This window comes from Aptenodytes forsteri, unplaced genomic scaffold, assembly GCF_000699145.1.
Source record: "Aptenodytes forsteri isolate BGI_AS27 unplaced genomic scaffold, ASM69914v1 Scaffold226, whole genome shotgun sequence".
NCBI lineage: Eukaryota > Metazoa > Chordata > Aves > Sphenisciformes > Spheniscidae > Aptenodytes > Aptenodytes forsteri.
Genome location: NW_008795249.1, coordinates 402,925 through 420,208, shown reverse-complemented (window position 1 = coordinate 420,208; position 17,284 = coordinate 402,925). Strand labels below are relative to the sequence as shown.

Genomic DNA, 17,284 nt, shown 5'->3' with positions numbered 1-17,284 from the left:
AGAGCTTGTTGAACTATGCTTAATGATACAGATTGGCAGCTTGGGTATTTTACTGTAAAGGTTTATCCCATCAGACATCCTTTCATCATAATCTGTGTAAATCAGCTTTGTCAGCAGTATGGGTTATGCTGGTTGCAGAAGTTGCTTTCCAGGCACGTGAGATATTTAAAATAAACGACCTGACATGTTTCCACCCTCTCCGGTTGAACATGTTTCCCAGGAAGGCCACAGATACCCTTGACTCTCACTTACATATAAACTACTCAAAGATGAACTAAAATCCTTTTTTCCATTTTTTTAAAGGAAAGGTGTATTTTGTATGCACTTTCTGAGAAAGTGGCTTTTAACCGTGTTGGTGAACTCAGTGGGGAGATTGCAGGCTGCCGATGGAAAACATGTAGAGACCGTGTATAGCCCAGTTAGGAAAGGAGGATTGTTTTATCAGCTGTTCTACGTAGACTTAAAAAGATGATGTTGCATGATCTTGCTTCATGTGTGAATATCCTTAGCTCCTTGGAGACCAGATTACAGTGCTTTGATCTCCGTTACCATTTTTTTAAAGTAAGCAGTTGGTGACTGCATCTTGATCTAGTTCACAGAAGGATGCAAGGTGTGAATTGCACGCAGATAATATTTGCAGATTTCACAGGTACAGAAAATTAGAGGAGAAAACTCAAGTTACAAATCTCTGTGAATATAGTATGTTGAATGCACTTCTGATATTTCTGATCTCATGCTCTTACAAAAATTACATCCCTGTGTCAAATGTACCAGGGGTGTTTGTACGTGACAGTTGTACATGAATGCAAGAATACAGATTAGAAGATTGCAATGTAGAATACATATATGTATGGTGTTGAGTTGTGTATTTTATACCAAAAAGAAAGATTCATTTGGGTGTCACTTAGACTTGCGCCTGTCCTGACACCATGCTAATAAGGTATTTATACCACACAGCCTCATCTTACCTTCTTTTCTTTTGAGACGCATATTGTGTCTTAAGCGCGAAGATAAATACGGCGTTTAGCAACTATTATCTAGATTTGTATGCTAAGTGAACTGAGCAAGCTGATGCTCGATGCCTTCTCCTGGAAGGATTGAATGAAGGGTTGCGAAAGGTGAATCACTCCCAGTATTTTCAACAGAAACCCAAATATTTCACATTCTCGTCACAGGTACCAGAGCTGACAAGTCATATGAAAAAGTATTTAAAATTACTGTTGGTTTATATTGGAAAATCTTCTTTTAACTTTGCTGTGTAGCTCTTAAGTTTCCACTTCTGAAAGTTGCAGTCCGTTAGTTAATGGGACCGAGCGTCTCACACAGCTCCCAGTAGTACCTTCCCGCTCCAAGCGCGAGCCAACACGTCAGTCTTGCTCTGTCTTTCCCGTAACCCTCCTGCTCTTTCCCTACTGCCTTCCTCTCCGCACACACTGCTCTTGGAAACTTTGGCAAAATCTGGTCTGTATTAAGGAAATGTGACTATGAATTGAAAGGAAGACAAACGCAATTAAAATATTTTGCTTTTATTATATTTTGAAGGAAAATATTGCATTTTCCTCAGAAAGCAATCCTGCTTTGTTCTTTACAATGCAAATTATTACCTCTTATCGAAAAGCAAAATATTTCGAGCCTAGTGCAGGAGAGAATTGCATTTTGCAGCCTTTGTGAACGTCTGGCCTTCCAGACTTTCAGTCTGGACTTGAAGCTACTACTCCTTACACACTAAGTTCTGAAAAGTCAGTTATCATTGTTTCTGTTGGCCTGTCCCTGCAGGATGGAGAGTTTTGTTATTCTTTAATTGTAGATCAACTTAAACATAACTCCTATCAACTTAAAAATAGTAAGTGTTTTATGTAAATTTAAATCTACTTTGCACTAAAACACCTGTCTGTTAGAGACATATCATATCCCAATTTGTCATGTGAAAAAAGGGTCCTGAAATGTTTTGAACTCCATGCGGTAAATTCAGTCGATACTCTAAAAACATTAAAATTTTTGCTTCAGTTCTAAATGTCTTGAAATTATTGCATCGTGTCAGTCAGATGGCTAAGTAGGGAACATGGCTACTCTTTCCCGAAGTCAGATTTTCCGTTACACAACAGATAGCAGTTGTGCAATCACGCTGGGTGCAAGCGTGGCCGCTCTGCTGCAGCGAGAGCTGCAAAACTCAGGAAGAGCCTTCCATTCATCTCTCTAGGTTTTGCTGTCTGTCAGAGAAAATGAAAGCCAGAACCTTGTCTAAGTAATGACAATAGTTAGCATGTCGAGGGAGGAGTTTCAGGAGGAAGAGAAAATGAAATTCCTGTAGGTAGCTGGCTTGAGGCCCTTCGGTCGAATATAAATATAATGAGTAAAGGCGTTCATGTCCTTCCCCAAATACACTTCTCTTCTGGGACAGCTCAGTGCCCTAAATTCCCGTCGTGGGATTGCCCTTCGAAGGGCTGGGTTCTGCTTTTCTTTCTGACCAGTACCCACACAGTGGGCCCCTGACCCCGCATTGTGTTCTGCAGCTCTGCCGTGTGAATATTGAATGCTGCCAGTGACGATAAAGGCGATACGTACGTTTTAGTCTATTTCTAACATTTCCGTCTCTTTTTTCTTTTTTCTTTTACATGCTTTCTTGGGTACAGCAGACCATTTAGGAATTGAATTCATGGGTAAGTTTTCATTTCTCTTCCTTTCACTTGCTCATGTTTATCTTGGTGCCTTATCCCAAAGCACGTGGAAGTTAATGGGAAGACTCCCATGACCTCCATCGGTGGATTTTGGATGGGGCTCCTGTTATATTTACCAATTACATTTGAAATTATATGCAGATCTGATTTTTCTCTTGTCCACTGCTAGGGGGCTTAAAAACTACATATTGATGTTTTAGTATTTTATTGGTGTTTAGTGAAACATAATATAAAGATTGTATGGACATACCATGACATTTGAGGAATAATATTTTATATGAGACTTTAGGAAAGAGTTAATGCCTATCTTCAGGTAAAGGAAAGTAAATTTTAAATTAGACTTTTTTTTTTTTTTTCAGAATTTAGTGTTGATTACAATGTTAAAGGTAACTAGGTTTAATAAGAACCATTTCATTAGCTTTTAACAGACAAGACAGAGGAATACTTTTAAGAAAAGGGACAAATAAGTTAACTTCAGGTTAGGAAAAAGCTAAAGCAGGAGTGAATAATTGCTTCTTACAATTTTGGAAAGGAAAAGACAATGTTCTGTTGACTCAGTTGCTGCCCTGTAATGTATTCATAGCCTGAGGGACTGACAGGCTTAGCAGGTCACCGCTTCAGCTCTCAGCTGGTGATCTGCAGAGAGTATAGGTAATTTCCTCGAGGAAGCCGAGGTTTGTCCTTAGCAGAGTTAGTGGACTGGTGCATCATTTGTGTAAAACTAGCTTGCATAAACCATTAAATATGACTGAAAACACTATAATAAAAAGCTTGCAAATTCATATCGAAGTCATAAAAAAATTACTTTTAATGTGTCCTTTCCCCATTTTGAGTTTTACTTAATTTTTTTGGATTTTAAAAATAAAAACATGATAGCCTAGTGATTGTAAGTGGTGATATGGGGATTTTGTTGACAAGCTGAGTGTAAGTTGTCATGAAACCAGTATGGTGATGAGTGTTAACTGCGTGGCAGGCTGCATTAGCAAGAGGATACCAGCAGGTTGAGGGATTTTTTCCTACTGCTTTTGGACTTGTCTGGCATACCTAGAGAACTGTCTTCTCTCTAGAGAAGAGTTCTCTCTAGAGAACTATTCTGTGATCTCCAGAAGTTTAGTGTTTCACTTTACATGAAACTTTAAAAGTACCAGTGGAATTGATGCGAGTGTTTTCACAGACTTAGTGGGCAAGCACAACTGGGAAATGGTTGCTTCAAAGGCTCTGCATATATCCCAGTTTACTGCTTAAATTAACTTGTAAGCAGCAATCTTGAGCCATACGAGTTGAAGGACAAGCATATACATAAAAGAAACAGGATAGGAATATATACAGGATTCTTAGAGTGAGCTTTTCCATAGGAAGCAGGAAACTGTTACCCAGGAGGCAAAGCTGATTTACTTTATTTTGAGCATTTTAGTTTCCTCTTTTTTTTTTTTAAGACATCGCTTTAAGGCTTGAAATAAAGCCAAGCCCTGAAGTCTTGGCTCAGAGTAGTCTTCTCATATGAGTAGCTTTCTGATTGTCTTATTTAATATTGGAACAGAGCTTGATGGTATAGGAATTAATGAAATCTTGTGTCTCGAGCCTGCAAATATTATGACAGAAGTCTAAAATGAGGCTTGAGGTGGTTTTCTGTGGGCTAGAAAAAAGCAAGTTCCAGAATCGTATGCAAAAGTGAAATGTTTGTGCTTCTTAAAGGCTCCTCTGATCTTCTTGAAGAATTACTTAGGAAGTGTAAGCACATATGGAATCATTACTGCACATATAGCAAAGTACAAATCCCCACCATGTATACAGAGAGGTTAGGTGACAATATACTCATCAAGTTAGGGTCACTCATGCAAAGCCTCTCCCATGAGTTTACTTCTGTACTGTAGAAAATAATTGCAATTAGTGGGAAGAGTATTTTCCAGTTATGAAAAATAACAATGTATAGATGCTGCAGAGGTTAGCCTTGGTTGTACGTGATCCAGGGCACGCTCCTTCTAATGTTTTCATTGCACGTGTGGGCTCAGTTGCCTTAGGAATTCCATTTCCATCATCATCTTCCAGAAATTTTGCTTGAAAACCCTGTAAGCCTGGATTCCCAGGGAGGGTTGAACTCCTTCCACAGTAGGTAAAGCTAAAATCTCATGTAGATAGGAACATCTGTCTATAGAGGTGCCCCAGGGGACAGATGAAATGTACACTAACTGCACATCTAGCTTAGTGTATATTTGCCAAGGAAAGTAGATGAGTGTAGCCATGGGGGTTTTTTTGCTAGACCCTCAAGAAGCACTGGAGTGTATATACCTGCCCAGTCCTTTTACTGTCCTGTTAGGGATCTGTTGTCCATGGATTTGTGTATCGTTTTGTGAACCAGCCGATACTGTCTTCCCCCACAAGCTCCTGTGGTAGCCAGTTCCAGAGCTCAGTAGTTAGAGGCTGTGTACGTTGCTTTTCCATTACCTGTTGAAATCCGCTTCCTACCAGATCCTTAGCTCTCACGTGCAGGACTTACTGAACAAGAGTTATGCATTCAGTTTATCCACCACACTGACTGTTGTGTTAACCTCGCTCATGTTCTCGCATCCCTTTCCCCTTTTGGATATTGTCAAGATACAATATTCAATATTGCGCATTCCCAAACATGAATACCCGATACTTTCATATTGTTGCTGGCTTTGGTTTGCAGTGTCTGTTTCTTTGTATGGATAGCAGAGATAAATGCAGGCATATTAATGTGGCATATCTGTTTTAAAATGTTGCAAATGTACCAATTAATGTACGGTTCTGATGTATGCATGTGCAGCTTCTCTTGAATTAAATGAAAGCCAAGTATGTGTTCAAGGGACACTATGTCCTTAAAAGTATGCATTTAAGTATTGTCATCAGAGTGGCCAAGCTTTATGACATTTCTGGCGATAAGGAAATGCTTTACACATTCTAGTACCTCAAAGGAAAAAAACAAACCCGAGTCTTGTGTTTGATACTCACTCGTGAGAGCCAGATTCAATTTCCATCTCTGATGTGATCTTCCGCTTTGGAAAGGCTTTGGGCAAGGTTTTTTAATCTCCCTGTGCCTTAGGTTCTCAGTTACAGTAATTTTTGTCAGGCTTTCTGCATTTAGATTCCTCAGCTCTCTGGGGAATCTTTTTCAGTAGTGTGTAACACAGAAACTATTGTTTCCTTGCAAGAGGGTGCAGACTTTGCTGCCTCCTTGCCTGTGCTCCCCGGTTCCTCGTAAGAGAGCACCGCGGTGCTTGGGAAGACGTACAGCTCACGCAGGAGTGCAATGCGCGTGGTCTGGGTTGGTGCACATGTCTGCACGATTCCCAAAGTGTCTCACCGATGATGTTGCATGCAATTTTATTTAAATTTCCAACACAAAGGTAAATAAATATTATCACAATGTTCCTACAAACTGGAAATCTACTCGTATTAACTGTTTCATGTCAATTGAAAGCAGGCTGGCTGTCGGTAATGCTCATGTGAGGCAGCAAGTTTGTAAAAAAAAACCAGAGAAATTGAAAGAAGCAGCTTTTATTCAATGCGAAAACTAAGTGATGTATTGTTAGCATTAGGTAGCATGGGGATATATGAGTATCTACAGCTTATTATCATTTTTTGACTGAAGTGGTTAACTGCACTTCAGGGCTGAATGGTTTATTTTTGTCTGATGGAAAATTTGATGATGAAGCCAAGTATCTCTGATAGCCACCATGGCTGATCAGGTTACTTTGGTGCAACAGGTAGCAGTTGAAAGCTGAGTTGTGGAGACTGGCCTCGTGCACGTGGTCCCAGCTGCAGAGTGAAATCGTTGCTTTAACTGCCAGATACAAGGAGATGCAAAAGCCTGAGAGTGATCTTTGGAAATAAGCGTTCTGGGCAAAGAGTCAGTGCCCGAGACAAGGAGTCGTCAGTTTTACTCCTTTCCTACACACTGAGAATGAGTAGAGTTAAGGTGTGTTAAGGGATGAAACGTGAAGGTGAGTGAGTATCGGAATAACCTGCTACGATACATGAACAAACATGACCATTTCAGCAATTCACCCACACCGCCTAATCTGATGATCCAGAATCTTCATCTTTTGTTCTGTAGCAGTAATGTACGATGGATACAGTGGAAAATAAAATGCCCCAAGAAAGTGCAGCAGGCAGGTCGCTACAGTTATGATGGAAACACGGTAATTACATGAAATAGTCCTCATCCTTAGGCTGTTAAACCAATATCAATATCAATGCTGTAAACAATTAAGATGTGCTAACCTGAATCTCCCCATGCGTGAATTGCAAAAATAATATAGCGCTTGCTATATTTAGTCACTACTTTTAACTTGCTGATACTTAGGCCTTATGCAGGAGATAAATATTTTTCCTTAGAACTAGTTATCTTTTCTGGAAAAATCAGCAGAAGCGTCACTGACGTCAGCGGAGTAAGAATGATATATAATACCCTTGTAAGTGGTGAATCATTAAATAACATTTAATTGAGCAGAGCAATAAAGTAACTCAAGAACGGGATCCTATTAAAATTTATGTATCTCCTTGCAACGACTACAATGTGAAATGTATTCAGTTTTTTGTACTCTGAGCAGTTGTTAATATTGGAGAAGATGGTGTATGCTTTATTTTCACTGTGCTGATTCTCACTGCCTCCTCATTGCGATAAGACAGTTGTATGCCTAAGACTCTGGCAACACATGATCCAGGTAACTAAATTGACTCTGTGACCTTGTGTCATGCACTGTGACAGATGCATTTTGATTTTTTCCAAACCGCAAAAGTTGGTTTTGCTGATGGGCAGCATAAGCAAGACTGCAAGAATTCAGTATTTTTCCTGTTTGTGAAGAAATAAAAAGGCAAAGTTCGTTAGTTCCTGCACAGCTCACAACATGTGCAGCTGGTGAGCTGTCCTCTGAAACTCAACGTCTTGTAGCAGCAAACAGACAATGAAAACAAATAACCAGTGTTTGCGTGGATGGTCCAGCCTTAGTTACCATTTAGCAGCTCTTATCTGTTATAGAACCCTGTAAAGCTCCTGCCCTCGCTGGAGGAGGAGAGGATGAATGTTCAGTTACATGAGCAAAGAATGGACGTGTTCTAAAGGGCATATGTTTAAAAAATAAAGTTCAGTTTTCCCTGCATTCCTTTTTTAAAGTATAAAGCAGGTAGATCCTTTTTCTGGTAATATGGCACACTGACTATTTTCATGCTCCTGTTTACACAAAAACTATTATTAGAGATTCTGATCACAATCATCCCCCAGTACTATCAAAGCATATCTGTCTAATAATTACATTGTTGTTAATCATAAGCATTTAAAATATTTCCTCTGTACTCCTTCAGTAAATTCCTGAAGAACTAAGAGGGGCTATTCCGATAGGCATTGATACTTGTAATGTTTGCTACCATTGTTGTCATCGCTCCTTGAATCCTTTTGTTCATCCTGCCCCAACTTTTCATTGCCGCCTTCTGATTTTGCCTTTTCAAATTTCGTAAAGGCTTTGCTCTTGGGACCTTGCCTTTCTGTTTGCTTTGTGAAATACCTGTCCTTTTTAAGTATGCTGTGAAATAACAGTAGTATCCCGAGGCATGAAATGGCTTTAGATCTTCAGCACTTTCCATGGGATTAGATGGGAAGAAGAGTCATTTATCACCTCTAGAGAAAAGAGACATGAGCACCAGAAGAGAGAGTTTTAGAGAAACAGCTGTTGTCTGTGTGGTATAAGAGTAAGGGATGAAGCAGAGGTTCCTCAGGGGCTGGAGGAAGCTCTGCCAGTGGTTGTACCCGTTTAGGAAAACGTACCTCTTAAATGAAAGTCAACATGCATCTGGTGAACATGTTGCAGGCTGCCTTACAACATCTTGGCTCAGTTTGGGGGATATGGTTTGGTTTTGGTTTAGTGGGAGGGCAAGATTTATCCCTAGAGGTTTAGTGACCTAGCTACCATCTTGGTTTGGCACTACCATCTGTACCTTTCTCAGTATGTCATTTTTCCAATTTATCTGCCATTTTCTGTATTGGCAATGAACTGGGTTGGGTTAACTTGCATTATTTTTAAAAGGCAAGACTAAGATTTACCACATGGTTAACTTAAGTGTGCTGTTAATAGCCTGTAGTGCTTTATCAAAACAGCAATGCTGTGAACTGTGTGGATAAAATGGATAAAATAATATTTTAATATATGTAACTTACCCTGGTGACCTTCCTCTGTGTTTGGTTTCTTCTGCTTTCTCTAACTGAAGCTACTAATCATTTGTGATGAAACTTATGGAAACTAAAAAAAAAAAATTGATCACACAGTATACCGACAAGTTTAGAAAGCCAGAATTGGTCGGGGTTTCTCTGTTTTGCCGGGGGCTGCGTTGGGAGGAGGCGCTGGTTGCGTTAAGCGGGGTGTCAGTCTGTAAGAGTGGGTGTATGTCAGCGGTAATGCTACGTATAACCATTAGCCTGTCACTTTCTATGTGAATGTGTGCTGTGTGTCGCGACGTGCTGATCGGGGGCCACTAGTAAAGTCAAAGTGTTATCTGTGGATTAGGAAAGAGAATTTGTGAAGCCTTAAAAATGGATATTGTGTACGAGCCTCCAGGTAAGTTTCCAGGTAACTCCTAGTGCCGGGTACAAACCTCTCCTGCATGGTGCTGGTTTCAAGAGCAATTGTGCTGTACTTGTCACCTCGGGGAGAAGGGATGTGTGCTTCGAGGCCGGATTTCAACCGAGGACACAGCATCTCATCTGCATACAGAGGGGTTTTTGCTGTATTATGTCTCTATGTATACAAATTATGTGTACGTTCTGGTTTGGGATTAGGCGTGTGCCCTAGGTTCCTGCATGGCTGGTGTGTCTCAGAGATAAACACTTTTTATCATGACGTGCAGGTAATTGGATGGCACCAACACTGAACAGACAGCTGTGTATTTAAATGTGACCTTATACCCAGTCAGTCTCATAACCTGCATTTTGAATGTGGTATTTAGGTAAATGCTTCGCTGAGCTTGAGGAATTGTTAAAACTGACACCACAAGGGTATGCTAATGCAATTAGATGACTTGCAGTGTTGAGATTTTACTCTTGGCCTTGTTTGGGCTCAGTCGCGGTTTAACCAGATGCAAAAATATGTAGACAGTGACTTGTGTATATTGTACGCTACTGAAACAAGCCTAGCAGGACACAGGCAAGATCTGCATGTCAAAGGTGATGGTAGAGACAGCTGCCACAAGGCTTGCCAGTGAGACTTTTTATTTCCAGTTGAGAGAGGACCTGGGAGGAGGCTTCAAAGTAGTAAGTACAGTCTGGACATGCCCATGAGAACTTGGAATCCATTGTTAGGCTACTAGGGTGGGGGCTTTTATTAGCAGAAGGTTGTTTACTGTGTACTGAAGTTATCTTGCTACAGGAGAAGAGGCTCCAAATGCCAGAGCTGTGCCCTGTTTACGCAGCCACGGTGAATCAGTGTTACTTTGTCCTTTTCCTGCTTGGAGGTGTTACGTAGATGTCAAGTCTCATCCAGTAAATGATGCAAGGATTCGGAAAGCAGAAGGTAAGTATCACAATAAATGTTCCATGACAGTGGTGTGCTTGTAATGTATATTATGGTTGTATAGAAAAATTGATGTTTCTGACAGCAAACTAAATCTTTCTGTGTCCTCTGTGCCTAGAATGAGTAGAGACAGTGTCCTGCCAGTAATTGCTGGAAGCAGAGGAGAAGGGTAAGCAGTGTGGAAAAATTGACAAGGCGCTATGTGAAGCACTAAATTATATTTTCATGTACTTTCTTTTCTTCTCTTTTCTTTTGCAGGAGCTGTAGGATATTGGCACGGGGAGAAGTGCAGAGATATTATTCCTACTCTGGCTGATAGTTTTTAATAAAGTTAATTTTTATGATAAGTGAAAATTGTCTCATGATCCCATTCCCCGTCCCCATCAGCATCAGTTTATCCCCATTTCAAAACTACCCTGTCTGTGCTGAAAATCGCTGTTAGTCCAGTTACCCAGGGTATCTGTCAGTATTTGCTTCTGACTAGACAGCCCAACAGTTATCTTGGAAACACGCCTGAGCAGCAGAAAAGGAGGGGGAAAAAACAAGTAGTGTGTATTAGTGTGCAGGTATTGCTCTTGTATGCTCAACTCTTAACAGCTTAAATAATGACAGAATTGCAAACTGTTGCATGCAGATGACAGACGAGCTTTTTTGTTTAGCAGTGCTGACTTTTCATCTTTCAATGGTAACATTAATCACCATGAGGTATTTTCATTTAGTACGGGTTCAGAATTTTCAAACACCATTTGGATCATGTCCGTGTAGTTTAGTCACTGTGGTTATATTTATTGTATCAGTTACCCAGTAATTCTCATATGAATTAATATGATCCTTTTTTATTTTTGTGATAAGTTAATTATGTACCGCTCTGTGCCTACATTAGCAAGTAAACTCTATTGTAGTAATAATATTACTCTGTGGTTATTCTTTCAGGTCTTTTGGTAATTTTGCATTTCGCATTCCAATAGAAAGGAAAATCAAAATGGAAATACAAAATAATAACCTGGTAATGGAGGAGCATAAAATGTGACAGTGTTGAAGTTCTCAGCAGAATTAACTGAAACAATTTAACAATTTTGGGTCTTCACTATTTGACAGTGAAATACCAGAAAAAGAAAAAATCCACGCAAAATAACAGGTAGAGAAGAGCTGGACAAAATGAATTAGACCAAGCAGTTTGTAGAGGAGATGAAAGTGAGAGAAAAGTTTATTTGCAATTAAGAGCATTAATACTTCTATTAGTAGTTTCCTGCACGTTGCTGTTAATGGCTAGGACTGTAAGTTGTTTCCTTCCGTCATTGAAATAATGACCTTCGTCTCCAAAAGTACAAGCTTTTAAGTCATGAAAGGAACATGGAGTTAAATCGGCTGAAGAACTTCCATACTGCAGTGCCGAACGCTGCCCTGCCTGAGCCTTACCTCCGTCCTGTGCGGTGGCCGGCTGCATTTGCAGCCTTCTTGCCGGTCCACTGTGGCATGGGATAAGCACCAAGTTCTTCAGTGCTGTAAGGGCTTAAGTATCTCTGTGCAAGCCAAGACTATTTAAAATGGATGCCTACAAAGAGTTCGGGTGTTTTCAGAGTGTTAGTTGACTGGAAATTTTGCGAATTGCGATGTTGAACTTCATAAGAGTTACTTTTGTCTTGCTCGTGATTTCTGCCTAAAACACAGGGAAGTCAATGGCTATTTCAATATAATTTCCTTTATTTCTAATATAATCTACAGAACTTGAAATGAAGATCAAGTGTGTGGCTGGATTCACATATGAAGTGAGCTTGTCCTTTTCCTGATTGGCTCCAAATCAGCTAAAACTGAAAAACAGATAAATCCCTCAACAGTAGTTACAAAACCTAGCCTGTATGAGTAATTTTGTGTAATTGTGCAAAGCTAGGAGTATCTTCCTTTCCTCTCTTGAACTTTCATTCTTCTTCTCCCTGCCTTTTCTCTTTTGTACCCACCTCATTCTTTTCTTTTTTTTTACACCCCTGCAGACTTTCCTTTTCCATTAGTTTCATAAATGTACTGACCAATGTAACTTACTCTATTTAAGTGTGTGTTGCTGTTTACAGGAGTAACTACGAACCAGTTGTAAGTATCACAACTGCTCTGTTTAGCTTTAATGGGGAGTGTGACACGCACGCACTGAAGTTTTACTTGTTTATAATGGTAATGTCCCCTCTTGTATCCAGAAGTGATACAGCATTTGAAAAATGGGAGTTGCAATATACACTAACTTGCCCAGCTCATAAAATATGAATGCTCAGAAAATGAAGACAGCACTGTTAATACAGTTAATCAGCTTTAGAAAAACAGAAATATGTATTTATCACTATAATATACACTTGCATGGGATATTAATGAAAAAATACCAGCTACTTCATTTTCTGTATTTATTCCACGCTGTGCTCATTACTCTCATTCAACTAATTTAAATTTGTTTTCAGGATAAGGGCAGTTTGCTTCTGATAAGAAAAGTTTAGCTGTCTTTTGTGCCACGTTTTTCTTTGAGTCTGTAAGGTAGAGTCTGTGCACTGAATATAAAGCCAGCTGTGCTGGAAATTTTTTATATTACAGTAGACTTAGAGGGTAAACCTTTAAAATTGTTGAGCTATAAATAGTTGCATAGTGCATTGTGTTAGAATGTGTACCATAAAAAAAATAAGACTGTATTAAATTCAAATTAATAACCTGCCTCAGTGAGAATAGCAGTGTGACTCCTGCTAATTTTGCTGCATGAAGTTTCTTTATGCTTCTGTACTTTGGGTAATGTGCTTAAGACAAAAACAAGAAAGTGTCCTCAGTTAACTGTTCATTTAATGAATGATGAAGAGAAAATCACCAAAACAAGTAAACATTTTATTTCAGGTTTTTTTTTTTCTTGCAAATCTCTCTAGTGTGCTTTTAAAGTTTCTCTTGCCTGATGGAGAGTCTCTTTTCAAGGTAGGGTAGTACCAGAGTATCTCATTCTTTCAATTAGTAGTGAATCTTGTCTTGACATAAGATGGCTGACCATTAGTGGGAAAAGGTGAGTGACTCCTATAAAAATACTATAGAAACAAATTAAGCCATTTTAAATTAATTTATTCCAAGAAGTGACTTAAGGGTGAACTGGAGAGAAAAGGTGGATGTACTTGTCTTAAGTTATGCTGTTTCTTTGAAGTTAACTAGCTATTCATGTGTTTTTCCCAAGATTACTTATTTTAAGCTACATGTTCTACTCAAGATTTTGCTCCAGTAAGACTAGATTATCTCATAAAAACCTCAACAAAAATATGGCAATTCTATTACTTATGAATGGTTTGCCAAATACGACTAGTGATTTGCGAGAACTACGCTGGAAGGGCAATATCTTACTTCTCAGTATTGGGTCAAAGTTTCTTAATTGACTGTGATGCAATTGGTGTGGATAGAGGACATCTGAAAGGCAATTAAAATGCATGCCTTGTCATCGATGCTGCTTTATTCAACTGTTGTGGCAGGTGTTGCTCTGCTCAAGGGGTGAGTAATGCAATGCCGTTGGCTTGCTTTTTCAAGTGATTTGTAATTTTTTCTCTATTCTTTAGGACTTGGTAGTATTCATGTATCAGCTATTTTTATCATTTCATTGCCTCAATACCTTTATGGATTGGATTTAGCAGCTGTAGGTCATGAATCGTTCAGTAATCAACCCGTTCAGTCTGCTCGTTCGTGTGCAGTGAGGACCTAACAGTCCTTGTGCAAAGAAAATTCAGAATCACCTTTAAGTTTGCGGCTGTAACTCTTATTGTGACAAACTGCCTTGTGAATTTAGGACTGAAATGTGCTCCACATACCTTGCTGCACGTCTAGCCTGTGTTCCTGGATTCTGGTGGTGCTAGTTTACCATCTCACCCGTGCAGCAAAAATGGGGACGTAGTCTGTTCCCCTTTTTGGTACTGTGGAGAATGTGGTGGGGAAACAGTTCCATTTTTAAGAAGCCCATTCCCTGCCCCCGCCCCCCAAAATATGCTCAGTTTTCCCAATTCTTTTATAAATTAAAGCTTCGATTTAAATTTGTAGAGTTTCTTCTCTCAATAAAGTAGGCTAATAAAAAATCACAAAAATACCAGTATATGATTCCCTTGTCTTGGAATTATCTTCTCATAAATACGTCACATGATGTAACGTTACTCCCATTCTATACTCCTTATTCTTTACAGTATAAAGGTTTGTACCACAATCGTTTCATTTATCCTTTTGTCATCTTTATTGCTTGCTGAATCTCTTTGATATCTTCATCTTATCCTTCATTCTTTTGCTCTTGGTGTTCGAAAAAATATTGATGCTTGTGTTGATAGCCCAGCTGTGCCGATAGACCTGCTTGCAAGGTCTTCTGCTGTTCAAAGGACTCTGTCCCTCGCTGTCCTTACTCTTGTGTCACTGCTCTTGAAAGAATAGCTTTTTAGCTATTTACTTCCTTTAGGTGTTTTTCCTTTTATTTTTCATTGTTTGGCACGCCTCTGTTTGCAGCCATCTCTTATTCCCTGATTATTTTGGTATCGCTATTACTTCTGCTGTTGATGGTACCTTTTTTTTCCTTACCAAAAGTCTGTAATGTTAAATTTTCTGAATTATTCTTGAGTCCATATATGAACACCTGGATCTATTATTCAGAACTTCTTATTTTATTTCTTTTATGCTAGAGCTTAAAACCTCTTTTGTGATTCAGTAATAAATGCTAGCCTTCAGTTTTTCCAGAGCTCTTTTTGCCAACCTCATGTTTTCTCTCCAAGGTCCCCGCTGTCTTTTAGTTATTTGTGAGGAGCACTGCAGTGCGAGGAGCTACATGCTTGTTAAAATAATATAGAGAATCCCTTCCCTCTTTGCTATCTCTGTCTTTATGCACTAACCTCCCTGTGCAATATGTTTGAAGTGGTTCGTGGTCTATAATGTATTATTTACTAGCTATTATATATTATTTACTAGCATACAAATCTTTTTTCTCTAATTCTTAATCTTTTATCTGAGAATATTGCTTGATACTTACTGCCTTTTTAGCGTTAAAGAGGTGATCATTAAAAAAAAAAAATTTCTTTTGCTTTATGTCAGCTGGTTTACTCCCTCGTGTACTTTTCTATTTCTGTTCCCTGCTTGTCTGAAACGTCTCTCCTCTAGAGCATTAGTTGGTGCGCCTGTGAGTTTTCCTGTTTGCTTAAAAAGTATTTGTAGAATGGAAGTCACAGAACCACTGAATAATTCAGGGTGGAACCTGAAGGCCTCTAGTGCAACCTGGTGCTCAAAGCAGTAGGGTCAGCTCAGGTGCCACCAGGCTGCTCAGGGCTTTATCCAGCTTAGTCTTTAAAAACGGGGGACTGCACGACTTCTCTAGGCAACGTGTTCCAATGCTTGACTGTCCTAACGGTAAAAGATTTTCCTTATATCTAGTTAAAATGTCTCATTTTAATTTATTGTTTGTGTAGAAATATTCTGGAATTATATATTTTCTACTGCTTGATACTTTATATTTCAAACAAATAATTGCTTATTGATACTCAATTCTCTGCTTATTTAGAATGTTGTGGTTTTGGCAGGTAAAAAAGTATTTAGTCTTAGTTTTGATAGTCCTTTTCTTGCCCTGTCAAAGCTATACTAGTCCTCATTTATTTCTGTCATTTTACTACTAGAAGAAGTATGTGATATAATTCTAAAGAAAAGCTCCCTCTGCAGCTTTGTAATTATCCAGACCTGCAGTATAAAATATTATCAGCTTTATGCAAAAGCAGGTTCTAAAATGAACGAGCTGCAGGACGGTGTTTTAGGTTAGATCGTCGTAACTGAAAAGCTAGGAAGTTACTCTATTTTAGATGTCTTTGCTCATGTCGTATAGGTTTGTGATACAGAGAATTTCTCACCTAGTACCTGATTTCACGTTCAATTCTGTATTAAGGCAAAAATGTGAAGAATTAACTGGAAGTGTTGAGATTTCTAATGGCCAGCAAAGACGAGCAAAGCAGTTTAATGACCTTGACAGTTTACAGAAATAGGATATGTAATCTGCGTTGATTCCCGATATAAGACCATTTAACAGAGTTCAGTCATAGGAGTACCGGGAACAGTAGGATTCACCATCACTTTATCCATATTCTTTAAAGATCTTTTGGGTCTAGCACAACAGGATTAGAAACTGTTTGAAACAGCTTCAACAATGCAGTCTCATCTTCAAAGAGCCTTAGTAAAAGAGTTACAAACTTTAGAGAATGCCATCAAAATAAGCTTGAAAACGTATTTAAGGGACAGGCCTAGCTTTAAGCAAACACACACTCTATTCCTTAAGTGCCTTTATTGATAGACGTATATTTTGCAATAGCCTGAATCAGGAGCATAATCATGAAAGGTGGCTTAACATTCAGGACTGACTCATGCCTCAGTGTTGAAAATCTACGATAGGTTCTTTTTTGATTACTCTTATGCTGTTCCCTTTCTAACATTGTCTATATTTAAATTGCTCTAATTGTATTGTATATTCCAAATCTAGGAACTTTAAGAGAATTTTAATAACTTTTAAAATAGTTAAAATGTCTTCTTAGATAGTATTTCTACTTTCATATCTTACTCATCTTTGGGTTTTAGTGAATATTTACATAGCAAATATGACTGTAGTATTATTAAAATGCTTTGCAGAAGATGTTTTATTACATCGTTCTTCTAGACTGAGATGCATCTATTCCATTTTTATGGTGAATGGTGGCAGTGAACAAGCAACTCAATAAATCCAAGTGAAGTTAATGGATTGTTCTTTCTTTTCTGGTGTTTCTATGACGATGCTATCAGCAAAAGGAAGAAAAGACTAATGATCTCCCTTTAGGGACAACTTTTCCTTTCCTACATCATTTTTCATATTGGCAAAACTTTTTAGAACGCTTTTCATAAAGTAAGATGCTTCAAAAGTGTATAAAAAGGCAGTTTGATTATTAATTACGGTTGTTATTTCATTATGCACTTCTGGTAGCACCCAAAAGTGCTAGTCACTTCCCAAAGAAAATAAGGGGCGTGGATGTGTGCTCTGCACTAACCTAAGACACAAATAAACACAAGAGGTAACGAAGCGTGTCAAGTTGGGTAAGA

At 38.8% G+C, this 17,284-nt stretch overlaps 1 protein-coding gene across 1 annotated transcript in view; it reads left to right on the top strand.

The window, feature by feature from the left end:
- The window catches only part of NRG3 (neuregulin 3), a 255,574-nt gene that overhangs the window by 181,923 nt on the left and 56,367 nt on the right, over positions 1 to 17,284 (top strand). The window contains exons 4-7 of the mRNA XM_009278818.1: positions 2,634 to 2,660; positions 8,343 to 8,387; positions 10,058 to 10,201; positions 12,652 to 12,718. Of these exons, the coding sequence (XP_009277093.1) occupies positions 2,634 to 2,660; positions 8,343 to 8,387; positions 10,058 to 10,201; positions 12,652 to 12,718 (283 nt within the window). The remainder of the gene's footprint in view (positions 1 to 2,633; positions 2,661 to 8,342; positions 8,388 to 10,057; positions 10,202 to 12,651; positions 12,719 to 17,284) is intronic.